The sequence below is a fragment of the Terrapene carolina genome, unplaced genomic scaffold (assembly GCF_002925995.2).
Source record: "Terrapene carolina triunguis isolate 2854851 unplaced genomic scaffold, T_m_triunguis-2.0 Scaffold662, whole genome shotgun sequence".
NCBI classification, from domain to species: Eukaryota; Metazoa; Chordata; order Testudines; family Emydidae; genus Terrapene; species Terrapene triunguis.
The window spans coordinates 2,255,757-2,278,477 of NW_020665013.1; the positions used below are offsets into that span (position 1 = coordinate 2,255,757).

Here is a 22,721-nt window from a genome sequence, read left to right on the forward strand (position 1 = left end):
TGACAGCCTTTTGCTTGGGCTCTCCCCTGGGGTGGAGTGAGAGGGTGCACGCAGCATCCCCCCCCGCGTTCTTACACGTCTGGGTGAGGAGGATATGGAACATGGTGAGGGGGGAGGTAGGTTATACAGCGGCTGCAGCGGCAGTCTGACATCCTGCTCCCGTTCCTGAAGCTCCACCAGACGCCGGAGCATGTCCGTTTGCTCACGCAGCAGCCCCAGCGTTGCAGCCTGCCACCTCTCATCTCGAGCATCCCTCAAGACCTCACGGTCACTGGCATCTTTCCTAAATTTAGATACAGTGTCCTTCCACTCATCCAAATGAGCTCTTTGATTGTGGGTGGATTTCATTATTTCTTTGAACATGTCTTCTCTCGTCATCTTTCTACGACGCCTTATCTGAGATAGCCTTCTGGACGCAGGAGTGAGGCTTGAGACATTTGCAGCTGCTAGAGGGAGGGTTGAAAAAAAGGAGAGAAGTTTTTAAAATGATACATTTTACAGAACAATGCTTGCACTCTTTCATGGTGATCACTATTCACATTACATAGCACATGTGATTTCAGTACAAGGTCGCATTTTCCATCTTAATATTGAGTGCCTGTGGCTTTGGTGTTAGAGATCACAGACGCAGGTCCGGGCAACAGAATTCTGCTTGCATTCAGCCATGGTAAGCCATTGTCTTTCAGGGAAAGTGGGGCAGAAACTGGGTGGGAGAGGCTTGAAAAGGGAAGGTGGGAAGGGATAGGCAGAGACATGGGGCACTTGGAGAGGGATGTTTGGGAGAAACAAAGCAAAGGGGGTAAAGACAAGGATAACTGAAGGGATGAAAAGGGGATCTGAAGAGGCAGAAACCAAACTAAGCCCCCTCGCCCCTGCTAAAAGCTAACTGCAGGGAAGGATTTCTTATCAGCCACAGGCAAGCAGCCGACCGCGTGGCTAGTAACAGGGAATCCCTGCTGAAACCAAACCCACCCCCCCCCCCCACCCCTGCTAAAAGCTAACTGCAGGGAAGGATTTCTTATCAGCCACAGGCAAACAGCACAGTAGGAACGGCCACCTCTGTCCCCTTAATTAAGTTCCCATATTTCAAGCAGGTTACCATGAGCGATATCACTCTCCTGAGGATTACACAGCGAGATAAAGAACGGATGTTGCTTGAATGCCAGCAAACACCGGGACCATACGCTGCCAGGCTTTGTCAGGCAATGATACCAGATTACTTGCTGCAAGCATGGCGTGGACAAGTGTCCTACCATGGAGGACGGAATAAAGCGGCACTGCCCAGAAACCTTGTGGCAAGGCTTTTGGAGTACCTGCAGGAGAGATTCATGGAAATGTCCCTGGAGGATTTCCGGTCCATCCCCAGACACGTTAACAGACTTTTCCAGTAGCTGTACTGGCTGCGAATGCATCCCAAGTCCTCAGGGCAAAATAATCATTAAAAAACCTTGCTTTTGAACTATGTTTTATATTTTAAAAGGTAAACTCACCTGAGGTCCCTTCCATGGGGTCATGGTCTTGGCTACTGGCTTGGGAGGCTTGGGAGGGTACTTCAGTCAGGGTGAGAAAAAGCTCCTGGCTGTTGGGGAGAACGGAGTGCTGGGTGCTCTCTGCAAGATCCTGATCTTCCTCCTCCTCCTCCTCATCCTCATCTTCCCCACCCTCAGAATCCTCAGGTGTAGAGACTATCCCAGACCCGGTTTGCACGATCACAGGTGGGGTAGTGGTGGCGGCCCCCCCTAGAATTGCATTCAGCTCTGCGTAGAAGCGGCATGTCCGCGGCTCTGACCCGGAGCGACCGTTTGCCTCCTTTGTTTTTTGATAGGCTTGTCTGAGCTCCTTCACTTTCACGCGGCACTGATCTGAGTCCCTATTGTGGCCTCTCTCCATCATGCCCTTGGAGATTTTATCAAAAGTTTTGGCATTTCGTCTCTTTGAACGAAGTTCTGCTAGCACTGAATCCTCACCCCATACAGCGATCAGATCCAGTACCTCCCGTGTGGTCCATGCTGGTGCTCTTTTTCGATTATCAGCCTGCATGGTTACCTGTGCTGATGAGCTGAGGTATCTGGGGTCACCTGTGCTCTCCACGCTGAGCAAACAGGAAACAGGAAATGCAATTCAAATTTTAATGGGTCTTTTCCTGTCTACCTGGCCAGTGCATGCGAGTTCAGATTGCTGTCCAGAGCGGTCAGTGGTGCACTGTGGGATAGCTCCTGGAGGCCAATAACATCGATTTGTGGCCACACTAACCCTAATTCGGATTAACAAAATCGATTTTGACGTTACTCCGTTCGTCGAGGTGGAGTTCAGAAATCGATTTAAAGGGCCCTTTAATTCGAATTAACAGGCTCCGTAGTGTGGACGGGTGAAGGGTTAATTCGGATTAACGCTTCTAAATCCGAATTAAAGTCCTAGTGTGGACCAGGCCTATGTTTCCACAGGATTGCACCTCATTCAGTGCAAAGGACGGACAATGCTCAGTGAAGGAGGCAGCTTGTTCAGTATTCCTCAGTCAGTGTGTAGCCCCTGCCTTATTTACTGCTACCATCCAAACCCTGCACTGCATGTGTGGTGAGGAGTCTGTAAGTACTTCTATGAGAAGAAAATATATAATGCTAGAGGGTTCTTCAATCTAGTGGACAAAGGTAGAAAAAAATCCAATGGCTGGAAGTAAGGAACAATTTTTAATAATGAGAGTAACTAACCATGGGAACAACTTACCAAGGAACATAGTGGATTAGCTGTTACTTGCAGTCTTTAAATCAAGATTGGACATCTTTCTAAAAGATCTGCTCTAGTTCTCCCAGAAACTATGGCTAGAGTTATGGAGGAGGTCAGAACTGATGATCAAAACAGACCCCTCTGACCTTATGTCTATGAATCTATAAGATTAAAGAGCTCTGCTATCAGAAATCTTCTCACCGGGTAGGAACGTATAGATTGTGATCAAGTCACCTCTGACCCTTCTCTTTGATAAGCTAAATATATTGAGCTTCTTTATGCTCTCACTGCAAGGTAGGTTCTCCAGACCTTGAATCATTCTTGTAACTCTGCTCTGAGCCCTCTCCAATTTTTCAACATCCTTTTTGAGGCATGGAGGTCAGAACTGGACACAGTATCCAGTAAGGTCTCATCAAGAACATAAGAACGGCCATACTGGGCCAGACCAAAAGTAGGGTGGATGGCACACAAGTCTGCCCAGCCCCAGAGTGCCAGGAGGGCGGGTGGGCAGCCCCCCAGCCCTGGCTGGAGCACAGGGGGACTGGAGGAACTGCACACTGCGTGGCGGTGAACAGGAGGGGAGAGGGCCTGGGCAGGGAGGAGCGTGAGCAGGTCCACGCCTGGCTGTTTGGGGAGGCACAGCCTCCCCAGCCAATGGGATGCATGGGCTGGATGAAATTAAGCAATGGGCCGGATCTGGCCCACAGGCCGTAGGTTCCCCACCCCTGTTCTATGGCATGGGGCAGCCACAGGTGTCTAATGGCAGTATAGACATACCCGAAAGGGTCTCAAGTTTTAAGGCAGGCCCTGCAGGGAAGCAGTTTCCCTGGCTTTGGGTTATGATTCCAGAGTGAGAAATGGCTCAGAAGGGACTTATGGACAGAGACTGGTCAGCAGCTGGAAAGATCTGTGATATAAACATGCAGCCTGTAGAGGGGCTGGAGCTATGACCTTTGGTGCGGAGTTCAAACTCCACAAAGTGCAGGACTGCTCAGATCCTGGTGCTATCTCATCCCTTTTTACAAACAAGAGCCACAGCACAATCCACCCGAGCCGGGACTGAATGGAACAACCTAGCCCGGGGGAGTCAAACTCCCAGCCCCTGCCGTGGGGTGAAGAACCCTCCTGCAAACTTTGAGAGAGGCAGGAGTTCTCCTATGCGCCAATCTAGTCCAGCACCGGTTCACAGAGCCAGTGTCACCCAAAGAGGCAGGTAGCGCGAGTAATAAATTCAGTGTATCACAAAGGTGCTCAAATCCCATCAGCTGCAGTTTCAACAGCTCTCTGGCCTCGGTCACCAAGCAGGCCCTTGCCATCCCCGTGGGCAGTGACTGGTCGAGCATGCAGCACAGTGCACACTTGCAGTGGCCATGAACCCAGGCTGCTTCCTGAATCCATACTCTGGTCCACGGTGTCCCAGCAGCAGCATGTGCCCTCCCCTGCACTCACCCATTTCAACGGGAGATTTCTGGGCTCTGAGGGATGGGACAGCCAGCTCCTCCCCTCTGCTCATCTCCAGACAATCAGGGCACCTCACTACTATAGGGACTGCATTAGGAACATGGTGGAGATGGACAGAATGGGGAAAGGGATGAGGTTGGTGGGGTCTCTGTGGTGGGGCCCTCTCTAGACTGAATTTGTTGTTTCCCCCTCTTCTCAGTCCCTTTTGGAAGCAGAACAGGTGCCTGATCCTTTTGGGGTCTGCCGTCAAGCCCTGGCAGTCCCCCAATGCCAGACTCCCTCTCAGCGGCACAGATTCTTGGGCCCAGTCACCTGATTGTGATGATTTGCCCGAAGTCGAGCTCGTAGTTGTTGACTTGTGCGATGAAGATGGCTGCCAGGGCCTCGTATAGAGCCGTGCCATCCATGTTAATGGTCGCGCCTACGGGCAGAACGAACCTGGTGATGCGCCTGTCCACCCCGTTGTTTTCTTCCAAGCACCTGAATGTAATGGGGAGCGTGGCCGAGCTGAAAGGAAACCCCAAACACCATGAAAAAGCCACACCCAACCTCTGCACTAGGGAGTGGGCTCTGGCCGGAGGCGTTTTGTGACCCCACTCCCTCAGCAATAGGCCCTGAAGGCTACTGGAGCCTACGCTGGGGGGAAGGACCAAGGGCTTGGCCCCTGGCATGGTGCCTCCAAGAACCTCTGTATTGTAGAGTGAGGCACAAAAGTGGAAAGGGACTTGCCCAAGGTGACATGGAGAGTTAAGCTCAGAGCCAAGAATAGAACCCAGGTTTCCTGACTCCCAGAGCTCTAACCACTAGACCATGCTGCCTTCCTCTAGGAAATAGCAAAGGCCACGCACTCCAGCATGCTTGGCCCTTCCCTGGTTTGTTATTATCCCACATCCGTGCTTTCTTGCCCTGCAAGGTGTAGAGGGGGAGGTCAGAAGTGGCTGCTGGGATGGGGTGCAGGCTGAGTGGGTCTCTTGATAGTATAGTGCACATTGCAGCTGCCTGAGAGTGTCAGGACTCCCAGCCCTGCTGCTGGCTGGGAGTGATGGTGTCAGGTCAGGAGCGGGCCTAGCAGCGGGTTCCACAGAAAGCTGTTTGTTCTGCAGGAGGGTGGCACCATCCTGAGCTTCTTTGCACCAGTCTTAGACAAGGGTCTTGAGGACCTTCTCCCCAATCACTGAGAAAGACTAGACAGCCTTGTCTGAGTGTGTTTGTGTGAGTGTGTGAGAGCACATGTGAGAGCGTGTGTGTGAGTGCATGTGTATGAGAGCATGTGTGAGTGCATGACTGTGTGTGAGTGAATGTATGTGTATGTATGCGTGAGAACATATGTGAGTGTGAGAGCATGTGTGAATGCATGTGTGTGAGCATGCATGTGAGAGCACGTGTGAGTGCGTGTGAGAGTGAGTGTGCATTTGTGAGAGCATGTGTGAATGCATGTGTGAGAGTGAATGCATGTGTGTGTGTGTATGTGTGAGAGTATGATTGTGAGTGCATGCATGTGAGCATGTGTGTGAGAGCGTGTGAATGTGCATGTGTGAGTGCGCATGTGTGAGTGCGTGAAAGCGAGTGTGTGAGAGAGCATGTGTGTGAGTGCGTGAGCATGTGTGTGAGTGCATGTGCATGAGAGCATGTGTGTGAGGGCACATGTGAGTGTGTGCGAGCATTTGTGTGTGTTACTACGTGTCTATGAGAGTGCGTGCGTGTGTGTGTGTGTGTGTGTGAGCACATGTGAGTGTGTGCGTGAGTGTGTGTGTGTGAGTGGCACGCTGAGAGTCTCCCCCAGGCCAGGCCAGTGCTATGTGAGTTTGGGCCCTGAGCTCAGGCATGCAGTCCAGGGCCAGCAGCTAAGTCGCCACCGCTCTCCTTCCCAGACAGGTACATAAGCCCCCTTAGAGGGCTGGGACATTCACTAATGCACGTAGATGGAGGCAGCATGCCCTCATGATCACAGCCCCAATCCAGGGCCCAAGGAAGGCCATGGGACTTTGCTGGGCTTGGGACTGGGTTCTAGGGCAAGAAGCTGGGACTCCCACACCATGGCCTGGTGGTGGCAAGAGTTCAGCATCCACTGAGAATAACGGGAGCTTCTGAGCATGTGTCCCATCATGTCTAATTAGCTCCCCAGCCCTCCCCCATGGGTAGAGTTGCCAACTTTCTAATTGCACAAAACCGAACACCCTTGCCACGCCCCTGCCCTGCCCCTCCCCCGAGGGCCTGCCCATTCTCTGAGGCGCTGCCCCCCACTCAATCCAGCCCCCCTTCCTCCATTGCTCATTCTCCCCCACCCTCACTCACTTTCACTGGGCTGGGGCAAGGAGTTGGACTGTGGGAGGGGATATGGGCTCTGGGCTGGGGGTGTGGGCTCCAGGGTGGGGCCAGAAATGATGGGTTCAGGGTGTGGGAGGGGACTCCGGGCTGGGGTAGGGGTGCAAGAGGGGGTGCGGGGTGCAGACTCCGGGAGGGAGGAAGGCCCTGAAGGGGCCCGGGGAGGGGGTTCCAGGCTGGGACAGAGGGTTTGGGCTCCAGCCGGGCAGCACTTACCTCAGATGGCTCCCAGTCAGTGGGGCTAAGGCAGGCTCCCTGCCTGCCATGGCTCCATGCTGCTCCCGGAAGCGGCCGGCATATCTGGCCCCTAGGCGGAGGTGCAGCCAGGCGGCTCTGCACGGTGCACGCTGCCCGCATCCACAGGCGCCGCCCCCGCAGCTCCCATTGGTGTGGTTCCTGGCCAACGGGCGCTGCAGAGCTGGTGTTTGGGGTGAGGGCAGTGCACGGAGCTTCCCTGATCACCCCTGTGCCTAGGGGCTGCAGGGACATGCTGGCTGCTTACGGGAGCTGTGCGGAGCCTGCCTTAGCAGGTCTGTGTCACCGACCGGACTTTTAACAGCCCGGGTTGCAGTGCTGACCGGAGCCACCAGGGTCCCTTTTCGACCGGGAATTCCGGTTGAAAACCGGATGCCTGGCAAACCTACCCACGGGCTGCAGTGCCCCTGCCCAGCGCAGTCTGCCTGGGAAGCAGCATACCTTGAGGAGGTGCCCAATGCGGTGATGAGGGCCTGCAGAAGGCCTGCGATGAACACCCATGGGTTCTTGTGGGTGACGATGAAGTACAGCAGAGGCAGGACACACAGGGAGTGTATCAGCAGCCCCACGATGACGGTGAGTGTGTACATTCCCAGCTGGCCCCCCATCACTGCTAAGTCGTCCATCTCCAGAATCTTGCCAGCGATTAAGAATAGGATCCCGACTGGGGCGTACCTGTCACAGGACACAGGGACTAGGGCTTAGAACTGGCCTCCAGACTCGCACATAACTGCATCGGCTCCCCTGCTCCGGACAGAGTCACAGGAGGTTGGGGCACCCAAAGACACAGGCCACTCACGGAGTTGCCAGATGGGGCTATGGCTGCCCCCTCCTGGAAGCTGCAGGGAGAGCAGAGAGCTGCCTGTGGATTCAAATGACCAAGCAATGTCTGTTTGTCTGTCAGTGGCCTCAGTTCCCTGCTGACTGCACAGGCTGGGGCACTGGGTGGGATTGCTGCTCCACTGAAATCCACCCCTCCATGATGGCACGGGCCTCTGCATGACGGGCTCCCCAAATCCTTTTCTGTTCCCTCCCAGCCAGGCCCCTCCACCCGGAAGGTAGCATTAACTCGGGGCGAGATGCAGGCAGAAGCATCATGGAAACACTGGCTACGCAGATATTTTCACGTAAACACTTCTTGAAATATCAGTGGGACTCAGAGGAGCAAATGTTGCTAGCGCTGCTGAACTCAGGTCCAAGCAGAGAAGTAAAAGGAGGGACTGGTCAGGAAACATTTTGTCTGAATTATGTTTGCATCAACCCTTACATCCTCTCCTGCGTGGACCCTGCCCTCTCTGCTCCTCCATTCCCGTCTCACCCTACAGTGCTTCCTAGCTAGGGCTCCCAGCCCTGATCCTATCCCGCGAGCACAGGGCTCTCAGGTCCCATCCCTTCCTGGCAGCGCAGGGCTCCCATCTCATGAGTGCAGGTCTCCTGGCTCTGATCCGTCCTGTGAGTGCAGGACTGCCTGCCAGCGGGAGGCGCCCTAGCCCTGAGATGGAGGAGATCACAGGAAGGTGAAGTTAGGGAAAGATATTAGACAAAAGAGAACCATGGCTCCATGGACACACCCTTCAGGTTCTCAGGGTCCCTCTCAGGACTCCTGGCTCCCACTCAGAGCTCAGACTGTGGCTTTGAGGCTTACACTCATGGCTCACACTCATGGCTCAGGGCTCACCCCAGGGACTCCTAGTCAAACGTTCGCATTCAAGAGGCTCAGGGCTCACACTCAGCCATGGGAAGTTTGTAAAAGTTCAGGCATCTTGCTTTCCTCTGCCCCTCCCGGAGTCAGCGTGAAAGCACATTCCCAGCAGGAGGCGGCAGCTAGGGCTCCCCGGAGGAAGCCTGTCCTTCGGAGATTTTGACCTGATTTGGATAATGTGCCATAGTTTTAGGGGCTTGTCTGCCCCAATGCCCCTTGGCAACTCCCTTTGCCATAGCTCTCCCCGACTCACCCTGGCCCTTGCATAGTAGAAATCTCCTGCAACTCAGGTTGCAGTCATTGAATGTGCCCTTTCCTTCAGCTGGGCATGCATGAGAGCAAAGCATTTCGAAGCCAAATGACTTTGATGTCAGTGATCAGAGGAGGGAGTTATTGGTTCTAGCCCTGCATGAGAAGAACGGGCTCCTCACAAGCTGCACGCACTAGCTTGACTCGGTGCATTCCTGTTTAAGGAGGTGGCTCAGTGTTACAAGTGCTGCAAGGAGCCTTCCCTTCCGAATCACTGTGATGGTCCCAATGCAGTGGACAAGTGGCTATTTCCCAACAAAACCATCACACAAAATAGTCTCAGCAGAGAGACCAGGCCTGCCAGTCCAGCACATTCCATTAATCCAGGGGAAAGGGAAAACCCCACATCCCACCTGTGAAAGAAAACACTGTGCTCTTAATTCTTCCATACAAAGCCGTCACAGCACTGAACAGATAGTCAACCTGAGCCACACAGAGGTTATGTGATTTGCCCAGCACCACAGAGTGACCCAGTTACTGAGAGGAAGATAAGAACCAGGAGTCCTGACTCCAGAGTTGGCTTTAGAGCAACATTTTTGGTGGGTCCATGAGTTTGGGGTCCTGAATTTTGTAGGACAGGCCTGCCTCCTTCAATCTCCATTCTTCAACAGTCTGAGGGTCCCTTCCCCACAAAATACCCACCAGCCGAGGTGCCCTGAGCTAGGAGCCAGGAGTGCCAAGAGTTCAAGGCTCAGAATCTCCAGTCAATGCTGTCACCTATTCATAGCTTCCAAGGCCAGAAGAGACCATTGTGATCATCTAGTCTGACTTCCTGTAGAGCACCGGCCAGAGAACAGCCCCAGGAGAACTCCTAGAGCAGACCCCTTAGAAAAAAACCAATCTTGATTTTAAAATTGTTTATGATAGAGAATCCACCACGCCCCATAGTAAATTGTTCCAATGGTTAATTACTCTCACCATTAAAAATGTGTGCCCTATTTTCAATCTGAATGGGGCTATCTTCAATGTCCAGCCATTGGATAGTGTTCGACCTTCTGTACTCAACTGAAAAGCCCATTATCAAATATTTGTTTCCTATGTAGGTATTTAGAGTGTAATCAAGTCGCACCGTAACCGTTTCTTTGTTATAATAGACTGAGCTGCTTGAGTCTATCACTACAAGGCAGGTTTTCTTATCCTTTAATCATTCTAATGGCTTTTCTCTGAACCCGCTCCAATTTACCAACATCCTTCTTGAATTGTGGGCACCAGAACTGGACACGGGATTCCAGCAACAGTCACACCCAGGCCAATACAGAGGTAAAATAACCTCTCTACTCCTACTCAAGATTTCCCTTGCTTATGCACCTAAGGATTGCATTAGACCTTTTGAGCACAGCGTCGCACTGGGAGCTCATGTTCAGCTGATTGTCCACCTCTACCTTGACCCCCAAACCTTTTTCAGAGTCACTGCTTCCCAGGATAGTGTTCTCCATCCTGGAAGTATGGCCTCCATTCTTTGTTTCCAGATGTACACATACACATTTTGCTGTATTAAAAGTATATTTTGCTTGCTCCCAGCTTCCCAAGCGATCCAGATCTGACCTCTTCAGTATTTACCACTCCCCCAATTTTTGTGTCATTTGCAAACTTTATCATCGATGATTTTATGTCTTCTTTCAGGTTATTGATAAGAATGTTAAGTAGCGTAGGGCCAAGAACTGATCCCTGTGGACCCCCACTAGAAACACACCTACTCAATGATTCCCCATTTACAATGACATTTTGAGACCCATCAGTTAGTCAGTTTTTAATCCAACTAGAGCTATGTTTACACTAGCACTTTTGTCGGTAAAACTTTGAGTCAGGGGTATGAAAAAACACCCCCCGACAGACATAAGTTTCACAGACAAAAGCGTTGGTGTGGGCAGCGCTATGTTGGCGGGAGACACTCTCCTGCTGACAGAATTACTGCTGCTCGTTGGGGTGGTTTAATTATGCTGGCGGGAGAGCAGCCACATGGGAGACCTTACAGCAGTGCCGCTGCAGCGATAGGGCTGTGCCCCTGTAAGGTCTGTAGTGTAGACATAGCCTTGTAAAGTGGTCTTAATTCACAGTCATTCACTTTTTTCTGATTCAATTCTTCCTCCCATCTGACTTGGCTCATAATTGTTTTCAGCTTTGTGAAACTGGCCCTTTTAAAGCACTAAGGCTTGGTCTACACTAAACCCCCAAATCGAACTAAGGTACGCAACTTCAGCTACGTGAATAACGTAGCTGAAGTTCGAAGTACCTTAGTTCGAACTTACCTCGGTCCACATGCGGCAGGCAGGCTCCCCCCGTCGACTCCACGGTACTCCTCTCGTCTAGCTGGAGTACTGCAGTCGACGGCGAACACTTCCTGGTTCGACTTATCGCGTCCAGACAAGACGCGATAAGTCGAACCCAGAACTTCGATTGCCAGCCGCCGAACTAGCGGCTGGGTGTAGACATACCCTAAGTATTGATATCACTGGTCTGAACTCTATTCTGTTTGCACATTATAAATGTGGTAAGTCATGATCACTTGTGCCTAAGCTACCATTCATTTTTAGTTCTGTGCTCAGTTCCTCTTTAGCTGTCAAGACAAGGTCTAATATAGACTTCCCCCATGTTGGATGCACGACTTTTTGAGTTCACAGCCCTTTTCGCTGGGCAAGGCTTCAGACCCTTGCCTTAGGGAGACCGGTATCATCCCCCCATTTTACAGCGAACAGGACTCCTGGCAATTAGGAACAGATGCCAGATGTCTAATATCCAGATCCAAGATTCAGTCACTCATCCTTTCAACTAGAGTCTGCTGAACCTATGCACTTGGCTCTCTTGGCTGTAACAACTGCTCTAACCACTCCTGTCCCAGGCTCAGAAACAGAACCCAAGAGTCCTGATACCCAACATTCTACTGCTGTGTGGCAAGCAATGTATTGTCCACTGATAAAACGTGTGTCACATACCCCTCTATTGGCTGATCCATATACAGGATAACTGCCTACTACTGCTACCAACAACACTTCTAGCTCAAGGGGCAAATATATATTAAATGTCCCAAAACTTCATTAATGCAGAGTTAAAGTTGCCCAGTGATGCTTCCTGCCCTTCCAGAATGGGAACAGTGGCTAAACCTAAACCTCTGAAAATCAGAAAATACAAAGTTAAGGTACATGCCAGCCCTGCAATGCAACCTTAACTGTGCCAACTGCCGGAGCTGATAACAGCCACTAGGAATGGGTTAAAGGTTAACAAACTACCAAGGGAAGTGGTGGAGTCTTTACCTCTTGATCTCCTCAAATCCAGACTGGACACCCTTCTGGAGGGTGCCGTAGTCAATTACAAGTTATTAGTCTCAGTACAGGAGTATCTGGATAAAAAGGCCAGGGCATTGACACAGGGTGATCTAGATTGCTTGGGAAGCTGGGCACAGGCAAACAATACACATTTTTAAGTACCTACACGGGAACAGAAATTTGATACCAGAGGGCTCTGCACTCTAGCAGAGAAAGGTCTAACATGACCCAATGGCTGGAAGCTGAAGCCAGATAAATTCAGACTAGCAATAAGGCACACATCTTTAATAGTGAGGGTAATTAACCATTGGAACAACTTAACAAGGGTTGTGGCATGTATCTTAACTTCGTATTTCCTAGTTTTCAGAGGTTTCTTTGTTTAGTCTCTCTCCACGCTCTGGAAGGATATGGGGCACTGCTGGCCAATCGTAACACTGCATTAAGGTTTTTGAGCATTTAATTCCTTTGCTTTTAAAAAAAATATTTTCTCTGCACCCCCATGTACTCCCACCCTCTTCACTGTCTCTGGCTCCTTGGCAATGATTATCCTGGCCACAGAACACGCTGCTCCATATTAGTCCCTTCACTGCCCCTGCATCACCTCCTGTGTCTGCCTCTCCAGCACACCCTGCTTTGCCCTCCTTCCCATAGAGAGGCAGGTGTCAGCACAGGACCCACATTGAGGAGCTGTGGGTGCAGGGGTGAGGATGCAGCAGCAGTGCAGGGACTAGCATGGAGTCAGTGGAGACTTTTTTTGAAGAGGTGGACAAACTTGGTTGGGAATGGATGTGAGAGTTTTGGGAGACTGACAAAACCACCCCAGCATCCCCTTCTGCACAGCTCTGACCCCCTCCTTTTCTCCCCACTCTTCCATGCACTGTTCTAATACCCCGACAGCTCCAAAACCCCATATGCTCTGCAATTGTTCAGACTCCCTCCCATTGCTCTGATGCCGCTCCATATCCAACATTCTCTGCACTATGCCCATTGCAGTCTGACATCCCCTGCTGCTCTGAGCCCACCCACTGCTCCGGACACTACACACCAGCTCCACTCTTCTTGCCACTTCATGCCCTGGTAAGCTTGGAGGGCCTATGAGAAAGGAGGAAAGAAGCAGGGCGGGAGGGGGAGGGGGGGCTGAGAGGAGAGCATGAACCAGATGGAGGCAGAAGATTGGAGATGCAGAGTCCCTGCCCCAAATCTGGTCCTAGTGTTTGGGGAAGAGGCTGGGCACATCAATCTGCAGCACAGGTGGCTGAGAGGTGTGAAGTGGCCCATTCATCGGAGACTAACTGGAGCAGCCAGGAGGACATTAAGCTAGCAACACAAGGGGAGGATACTAAGAAGGCAAATGTGGTACAAACTCAAATGCAGTACGCTGGGAACAAATTGAACTGATGTGGCAAAGAATGAGAAGAGAAGAAATTTTTCAGTTGTTTTAATGCCAAAGCTAAGAGTCTGGGTACCAAGCAAGAGGAATTGGAAATTCTCATTGATAGAGAAGAAATTCGATATGATTGGTATTATTGAAACCTGGTAGGACAATTCACATGACTAGAATGTTAAAGTCACTGCTTATAACCTGTTTAGGAAGATCTGAGTGGGCAAAAGATGCCATTACCTGTGTTAGAGGTATCGATAACTCAGACCCAAGGATCTTGTATGCATATGGATCAAAGTGCTATTAGCAAAGCCCAGACCACTGAATCAAACAGAGAACAGTATGAGTTACTTCGGTCTGTTATGTGTGTTCAGAAAAATTGTGTTGTTATGAGGGACTTCAATCTGGGAGACATACGCTGGAGGTTGCATTCAGCCAGCAGTAAAACATTGTTAGAGTTCTAAAAAATATAGATAATTTTCTAACACAAAAGGTATTGCATCCAACATGAAGGAATGCTATACTGGATACAGATGAATTAATCACAGGGCTGGGAGCTGGTGATTGTCTAAGGACCAGTGATCATGACCCGGTTACATTCAATATGGGTAAACAGAGGACAGGCCCAGCCAGTAATATACATACTTCAAAGGGCCTAATTCCCCAACACTGAGGAAAAAGTCTGAGCAAAATTGACTGCGAGGAAAAATGTAGACAGAAAAATCTGGATTACAATGGTGAGTTCTCTAAGAAGCGTTAATTAGATGCCCCAAAGCCACAATTCCACATGAAAGAGGACAACTTTGGCTAAAAGGCCATCCATGGTTCAATGGGGAAGTGAAGGCAGCGATTAGAAATAGAAAAGCATAATATAACAAATGGAAAAAGGGGGAATAGATAAATACAACAAAGGGTAGAAAATTAATAAGGAAAGTAAAGACATCAGGGAAAAATCCATGGCTGGCAGGGCTAAGGACAATCAGTGTGGCCATTGGACAATCGAGGTGCTAAAGGAGCACTGAAGAAAGATAAGGCCATTGCGGAGACGCTAAATGAATTCTTTGTATCGGTCTTCACTGCTGAAGATGGGAGGGAGATTCCCACACCTGAGCCATTCTTATTAGATGACATATCTGAGGAAGTGTCGCAGATTGAGGTGTCAGTAGAGGAGGTTTTGGATCAAATTGTTAAATTAACCAGTAATAAGTCACCAGGTCCAGATGGTATTCACCCAAGAGTTCTGAAGGAACTCAAATGTGAAATTGCAGAACTACTAACTCTAGTATTCGCAAAAGGAACAGGAGTACTTGTGGCACCTTAGAGACTAACAAATTTATTAGAGCGTAAGCTTTCGTGGGCTACAGCCCACTTCTTCGGATGCATATAGAATGGAACATATATTGAGGAGATATATATACACACATACAGAGAGCATGAACCGGTGGGAGTTGTCTTACCAACTCTGAGAGGCCAATTAAGTAAGAGAAAAAAAACTTTTGAAGTGATAATCAAGATAGCCCAGTACAGACAGTTTGATAAGAAGTGTGAGAATACTTACAAGGGGAGATAGATTCAATGTTTGTAATGGCTCAGCCATTCCCAGTCCTTATTCAATCCTAAGTTGATTGTATCTAGTTTGCATATCAATTCCAGCTCAGCAGTCTCTCATTGGAGTCTGTTTTTGAAGTTTTTCTGTTGTAAGATAGCCACCCGCAGGTCTGTAATATGTAACCTATTGCTTAAATCAGCCTCTGTACCAGATGGCTGGAGGGTAGCTAATGTGACACATTTTTTAAAAAGGCTCCAGGGGCGCTCCTGACAAATACAGGCTGGTAAACCTAACTTCAGTACCAGGCAAATTAGTTGAAACTACAGTAAAGAACAGAATTATCAGACACATAAAAGTAACACAATTTGTTGAGCAAGAGTCAACATGGAACCAACAAGGAACCAACATGGAACCAACAAGGAACCAATCCCTGTAGTAAACCTCGTTGCCTACTCTGTCCCCATATCCACTCTAACGACACCATCAGAGGACCCAACCACATCAGCCACACCATCAAGGGCTCATTCACCTACACGTCTACTAATGTTATATAGGCCATCATATGCCAGCAATGCCCCTCTGCCATGTACATTGGCCAAACTGGATAGTCCCTACGTAAAAGAATAAATGGACACAAATCGGACATCAGGAATGGTAACATACAAAAGCCAGTAGGAGAACACTTCAAGCTCCCTGGACATTCTATAGCAGATTTTAAAGTAGCTATACTTGAACAAAAAAACTTCAGAAACAGACTTCAAAGAGAAACAGCAGAACTAAAATTCATTTGCAAATTTAACACCATTAATTTGGGTTGAATAGGGACTGGGAGTGGCTGGCGCATTACAAAAGCAGCTTTGCCTCTCCTGGAATTGACACCTCCTCATCTTTTATTGGGAGTGGACTACATCCACCCTGGTCGAATTGGCCCTGTCAAAACTGATTCTCCACTTGTGAGGTAACTCCCTTCTCTTCATGTGTCATTATATAATGCCTGCATCTGTAATCTTCCCTCCATGCATCTGAAGAAGTGAGGTTTTTTACCCATGAAAGCTTATGCCCAAATAAATCTGTTAGTCTTTAAGGTGCCACCGGACTCCTTGTTGTTTTTGTGGATACAGACTAACACGGCTACCCCCTGAAACTTGACAACATGGTTTTTGTAAAGGGAAATCATGCCTCATCAATCTATGAGAATTCTTTGAGGGAGTCAACAAGCATGTGGACAAGGGTGATCCAGTGGACAGAGTGCACTTAGACTTTCTGAAAGCCTTTGACAAGGTCCCTTCCCAAAGGTTCTTAAACAGAGTAAGCTGTCATGGAGTAAGAAGGAAGGTTCTCTCATGGATCAGTAACTGGTTAAAAGATAGGAAACAAAGGATAGGAATATATGGTTTTCAGAATGAAGAGGTAAATAGCAGTGTGCCCCAGGGATCTGTACTGGGACCAGAGTTGTTCAACATATTCATAATTGATCTGGAAAAGGGGGTAAACAGGGAAGTGGCAAAATTTGCAGACAATACAAAATTACTCAAGATAGTTAAGCCCAAAGGTGACTGTGAAGAGTTACAAAGGGATCTCACAAAACTGGGTGACTGGGTAACAAAATGGCAGATAAAATCAATGTTGATAAATGCAAAGTGATGCACATTGGAAAACCTAATGTCAATTATACATATAAAATGATGGGGTCTAAATTAGCTAGGGTTACCATCTGTCCGGATTTCCCCGGACATGTCCGGGTTTTTCAGTGTTAAATGGCCATCCGGGGGGGATTTCTAATCAAGAAGAAATGTCCGGGATTTCCCCTCCTGCGGAGTGCGGCGCGGCTGATTGGACGCCTGGCCTGATTGAAAGCCGCTCCCAGCCACTAGGGCCTCTAGCAGCCAGAGTCCCTCCCCCTCCCCCGCTCCCTCCTCCCCCACAGAGCAGCCGGCAGTGTTAGAGTCCACGTGGAGCCTGCAGCTCTCCCTCGGCTGGGTGAGCAGAGGCTGCAGGGGGGTGTGTGTGTAGAGGCTGCAGGGGCAGGGCAGGCAGGGGCACAGAGGCTGCAGGGGCAGGGCAGGCAGGGGGTGCAGAGGCTGCAGGGCGAGTGGGGAGCAGGGGGCACAGAGGCTGCAGGGGCGGGGGAGCGCAGAGGCTGCAGGGGCAGGGCAGGCAGGGGGCGCAGAGGCTGCAGGGCGAGTGGGGAGCAGGGCAGGCAGGGGGTGCAGAGGCTGCAGGGCGAGTGGGGAGCAGGGGGCGCAGAGGCTGCAGGGGCGGGGGGCGAGTGGGGAGCAGGGAAGCACTTAGCAACCCCCAACCAAGATCAGAGCGGGAGGGAGGAGGGGGAATGCGGGGTGCTCAGAGGAGGGGGCAGAGTTGGGGCAGGGACTTTGGGGAAGGGGTTGGAATGGGGGCGGAGAAGGGGTGGGGTTGGGGCGGGGCTGGGGGCGGGGAAGGGGCGGAGTTGGGGCAGGGCCGGGGGCGGGGCCGGGGCCCCGTGGAGTGTCCTCTTTTTTAAATGTTTGAATATGGTAACCCTAAAATTAGCTGTTACCACTCAAGAAAGAGATCTTGGAGTCATTGTGGATAGTTCTCTGAAAACATCCACTCAATTTGCAGTGGCAGTCAAAAATCTAACACAATGTTAGGAACCACTAGGAAAGTGATAGATAATAAGACAGAAAATATCACAATGCCACTATACAAATCCATGGTACGCCATCACCTTGAATGCAGTTCTGGTTGCCCCATTTCAAACAAAATATATTGGAATTGGAAAAGATACAGAGAAGGGCAACAAAAACTATTAAGAGCTGGAACAACTTCCATATGAGGAGAGATTAAAAAGACTGGAACTGTTCAGCTTGGAAATGAGACCACTAAGGAGGGATACGACAGAGGTCTAAAAAATCATGACTGTTGTAGTGAAAGTGAATAAGGAAGCTTTATTTACCCCTTCACATAACACAAGAACCTCATGCTCTGAGGCCTGGTCTACACTAGGCGTTTATGTCGAATTTAGCGCCGTTACATCGAATAAACCCTGCACCCGTCCACACCACGATGCTATTTAGTTCGACATAGAGGTCTCTTAAATTCGACTTCTGTACTCCTCCCCAACGAGGGGAGTAGCGCTAAATTCGACATGGCCATATCGAATTAGGCTAGGTGTGGATGGAAATCGACGATAATAGCTCCGGGAGCTATCCCACAGTGCACCACTCTGTTGACGCTCTGGACAGCAGTCCGAGCTCGGATGCTCTGACCAGCCACACAGGAAAAGCCCCGGGAAAATTTGAATTCCTTTTCCTGTCTGGGCAGTTTGAATCTCATTTCCTGTTTGGACATCGTGGCGAGCTCAGCAGCACTGGCAACGATGCAGAGCTCTCCAGCAGAGATGGCCGTGCAATCGCAGACTAGAAAGAGGGCCCCAGCATGGACTGATCGGGAAGTCTTGGATCTCATCGCTGTGTGGGGTGATGAGTCCATGCTTTCCGAGCTGCGCTCCAAAAGACGGAATGCAAAGATCTACGAGAAGATCTCTAAAGCCATGGCAGAGAGAGGATACAGCCGGGATGCAACGCAGTGCCGCGTGAAAATCAAGGAGCTGAGACAAGGCTACCAGAAGACCAAAGAGGCAAACGGACGCTCCGGAGCCCAGCCCCAGACATCCCGTTTCTACGAGGCACTGCATTCCATCCTAGGTGCGGCCACCACCACTACCCCACCAGTGACCGTGGACTCTGAGGATGGGATATTGTCCATGGCCGGTTCCTCGGACATGTTAGCGGACGGGGAAGATGAGGAAGGAGATGAGGAGGACGAGGCAGTCGACAGCGCTTGCAACGCTGATTTCCCCGACAGCCAGGATCTCTTCATCGCCCTCACAGAGATCCCCTACCACCCGTCCCCAGCCGTTAACCCGGACACAGAATCAGGGGAAGGATCAGGCAGTAAGTGTTTTAAACCTCTAAACATTTATTTTTAACAGAACAGGAATTTTAACAATACCAACAATGGGTTTCTCATGATTAGTTTGCCCTAGGCGCTTAACGTTTCAGTCCCTGGCAGTGCAACTATTAAAAACAAATCTAACAATGTCCGGTTTTGCATGATTGTTCTGCCCAAGCCGCTCTACTGTTTAGTCCCTGCCAGTGCAGCTACAGTAAAATGCGGTCTACATGTCCGGGGATATAGCAGAAATCCTCCTGGGACATCTCGACGAAGCTCTCCTGGAGGTAACTGGAAAGCCTTTGCATCAGGTTCCTGGGGAGAGCAGCCTTATTGGGTCCTCCGTGGTATGAAACGTTTCCGCGCCAGGAGACCATCAGGTACTCCGGGATCATTGCCCTGCAGAGCATGGTGGCATACGGCCCTGGTCTTTGCAGGCTTTCCCGAAGCATTCTTTCTTTATCTCTGTCTGAGATCCTCATCAGGGTGATGTCGCTCATGGTGACCTGCTTTGAATTAGGTAGGGGAATGTTAGTATTGGGACTGCTTGCCCGTTCCTTTACAGAACTGTAACCGCCGGTTTACAGCCACGCGGTGGAGGCGGGAGAGGGGTGGCATACAGGGATCTTTCCCTGGGACAGCCGCGAGGGGGTGGGACAGGGGCAGAGTTGATGCTTGCCGGATTGCTGGCAGCAGGGACTAGCATTGCTTTCAATGTGAAAGGAGGCCAGTGCTACTATCAAAGTTTTAAGCAGCCACAAGTCTACGGCTTACCATGTCTGCCTGCTACACAAATTCCGGTGTCCTGCCCCGCTTCTCAAATCGGCAGTGCAAGACCCCAGGCACTGAATGCGAGGGCCGAAAATTCGACCTTGTCCTGAGTGCGCATGTGATAGGTACAGTGCATGGTCTTGTTCACAGAGAAAGACTATGTTCTTTGTTCACAACTACATTTATCTTTCTGAGGAATTCACTCCCTTTTTCCCATTCCCACAGCCACATCTGCGACTGTCTCCCAACCCAGCCTGGCATCACACTCCCAGAGGCTAGCGCAGATTAGGCGGAGGAAGAAGAGGACGCGGGAGGACATGTTCTCGGAACTAATGGGCTGCTCCCGAGCCCAGGCAGCACAGCAGACCCAGTGGAGGGAGAACTTGTTCCAAATGCACCGGACACACATGGAACGTGAGGAGAGGTGGCGGCAGGAAGACCAGCAGGCGACTCAAACGCTGCTTGGACTAATGAGGGAGCAAACGGACACGCTCCGGCGCCTTGTGGATGTTCTGCAGGAACGGAGGCAGGAGGACAGAGCCCCGCTGCAGTCTATCAGTACCCGCCCTCCCCCGCCACCAAGTTCCATACCCCCCTCACCCAAAGTCCAAAGAAGGAGGGGTGGCAGAGTCCGTGAAAACTCTCACTCCACCCCTGCAGACTGCTCAAGCACCAGAAGGCTCTCATTCCCCAAAATTTGAAAAGTCCTTTCCTTCCCGCCTCACCCAAGCCCCCGTCCAAGTTTCACCCCCCAGTTTCATGTGTGGTTGTTAATAAAAAATACGTTTCTGTTCATTACTGTTTCCATCATGTTCTTTAGAGGAGAGTCTGTCTGAAGGGGGGGAAGGGGGTTGGTAATTGGACAGGACAGCAGCAGGGCACACACACAGTGCAGTCACTAGTTACCCTGGTCAGTCTGGGAGGTGGTTTTCATGTTCTGTGGGGGGCGGGGGGTTGCTCTGTGACTTTGTGGCGGGGGAGGGCAGTTACAGATCTTATGCAGCAGTCCTTATCCTGGATCACAGAGCCACGCAGCAGGGGATCTGTAACCCTCCTCCCCCTGCCACAAAGTCACATAGCCACCACATACACGCAGTCCCCATCAGCAGGGCTGGCAGGCTCCGTTGAAACAACCAGTCCACCACTGCGGAGCCTGTCATTCCTGCAGTTTAGAAGCCTCATTTGCATCAGTACACTACACCCACTCCCCACCACAGTCTGCGTCCCAGGTTTAAAACATTCCCGCGAAAACAGTAACAAAGAAAACGGTGTCCATTAACAAAATAGAAGTCATTTTATTTTTAAACGTGTGTTGGAAGGGGGTGAAGGGGGTATGTAACTGGAGAGGATAGTCAACATTGACTGGGTAAAGAAACGGGGGCAGGTTCAGCTTCTCTGTACACAAACTTAAAAGTCACAGGTTACCCTGCTCACTCAGGAACCTAGCTTTCAGAGCCTCCCGGATGCACAGCGCGTCCCGCTGGGCTCTTCTAATCGCTCGGCTGTCTGGCTGGGCGTAATCAGAAGCCAGGCTATTTGCCTCAACCTCCCACCCCGCCATAAAGGTCTCCCCCTTGCTCTCACAGAGATTGTGGAGCACACAGCAAGCTGCTATAACAATGGGGATATTGGTTTCGCTGAGATCACAGCGAGTGAGTAAGCTTCTCCATCTCCCCTTGAGACGGCCAAAAGCACACTCCACCACCATTCTGCACTTGCTCAGCCGGTAGTTGAAGAGTTCTTTTTCAGTGTCCAGGGCGCCAGTATAGGGCTTCATGAGCCAGGGCATTAGTGGGTAGGCTGGGTCCCCGAGGATCACTGTAGGCATCTCCACATCCCCAAGAGTTATTTTGTGGTCCGGGAAGTAAATACCTTCCTGCAGCCGTCTAAACAGACCAGAGTTCCTGAAAATGCGAGCGTCATGAACCTTGCCCGGCCATCCGACGTTGATGTTTGTAAAACATCCCCGATGGTCCACTAGTGCTTGCAGCACCATTGAAAAGTAGCCCGTTCTGTTAATGTACTGGCTGGCCTGGTGGTCCGGTCCCAGGATAGGGATGTGAGTTCCATCTATAGCCCCACCGCAGTTTGGGAATCCCATCGCGGCGAAGCCATCTATGATGGCCTGCGCGTTTCCCAGGGTCACTACCTTTGAGAGCAGTAGCTCAACGATTGCGTTGGCTACTTGCATCACAACAACTCCCACGGTAGATTTGCCCACGCCAAAGTGGTTCGCGACTGACCGGTAGCTGTCTGGCGTTGCAAGCTTCCAGAGGGCTATGGCTACTCGCTTCTGGACAGTCAGGGCTGCTCGCATCCTGGTGTCATTGCGCTTCAGGGCAGGGGACAGCAACTCACAAAGTTCCAGGAAAGTCCCCTTCCGCATGCGAAAGTTTCGCAGCCACTGGGATTCATCCCAGACCTGCAGCACTATGCGGTCCCACCAGTCCGTGCTTGTTTCCCGGGCCCAGAATCGCCGTTCCACAACATCCAATGACCCATTGTCACCGTGATGTCCTCGGCGCTGGGTCCCGTGCTTTCTGACAGGCCTGTGCTACTCTCAGACTTCAGGCCCTCACCGCGGTGCCGTAGCCTCCTCGCCTGATTTATCTGCATCTGCCTCTGGGAAAGGTGGATGATAAGCTGCGAGGCGTTGACAACAGCCACAACTGCAGCGATGGTCACAGCAGGCTCCATGCTCGCAGTGCTGTGGCGTCCGCGCTGTCACTGACCAGAAAAGTGCGCGAACTGATTTCCCGCCGGCGCTTTCAGGGAGGGAGGGAGGGCGGTTGTGACGGACGGATGACGACAGTTACCCAAAAGCACCCTCGACACATTTTTTTACCAGAAGGCATTGGTGGCTCGACCCAGAATTCCAATGGGCAGCGGGGACTGCGGGAACTGTGGGATAGCTGCCCACAGTGCACCGCTTCCAATGTCGACGCTTTCCCCGTTAGTGTGGACTCACAAAGTCGAATTACTGTCCTTAGTGTGGACACACACGTTCGACTTTGCAATATCGATTCCACATATTCGATTTAAGTG

At 50.8% G+C, this 22,721-nt stretch overlaps 1 protein-coding gene across 2 annotated transcripts in view; it reads right to left on the bottom strand.

Moving 5' to 3' along the window:
* LOC112118325 (excitatory amino acid transporter 4-like) overlaps positions 1-22,721 on the bottom strand; it is a 64,863-nt gene that overhangs the window by 6,157 nt on the left and 35,985 nt on the right. For both annotated transcript variants that reach the window (XM_024216586.1, XM_029913477.1), the window contains 2 exons: positions 7,207-7,440; positions 4,498-4,692 (listed from right to left, as the gene is read on the bottom strand). In XM_024216586.1, the coding sequence (XP_024072354.1) occupies positions 4,498-4,692; positions 7,207-7,440 (429 nt within the window). The remainder of the gene's footprint in view (positions 1-4,497; positions 4,693-7,206; positions 7,441-22,721) is intronic.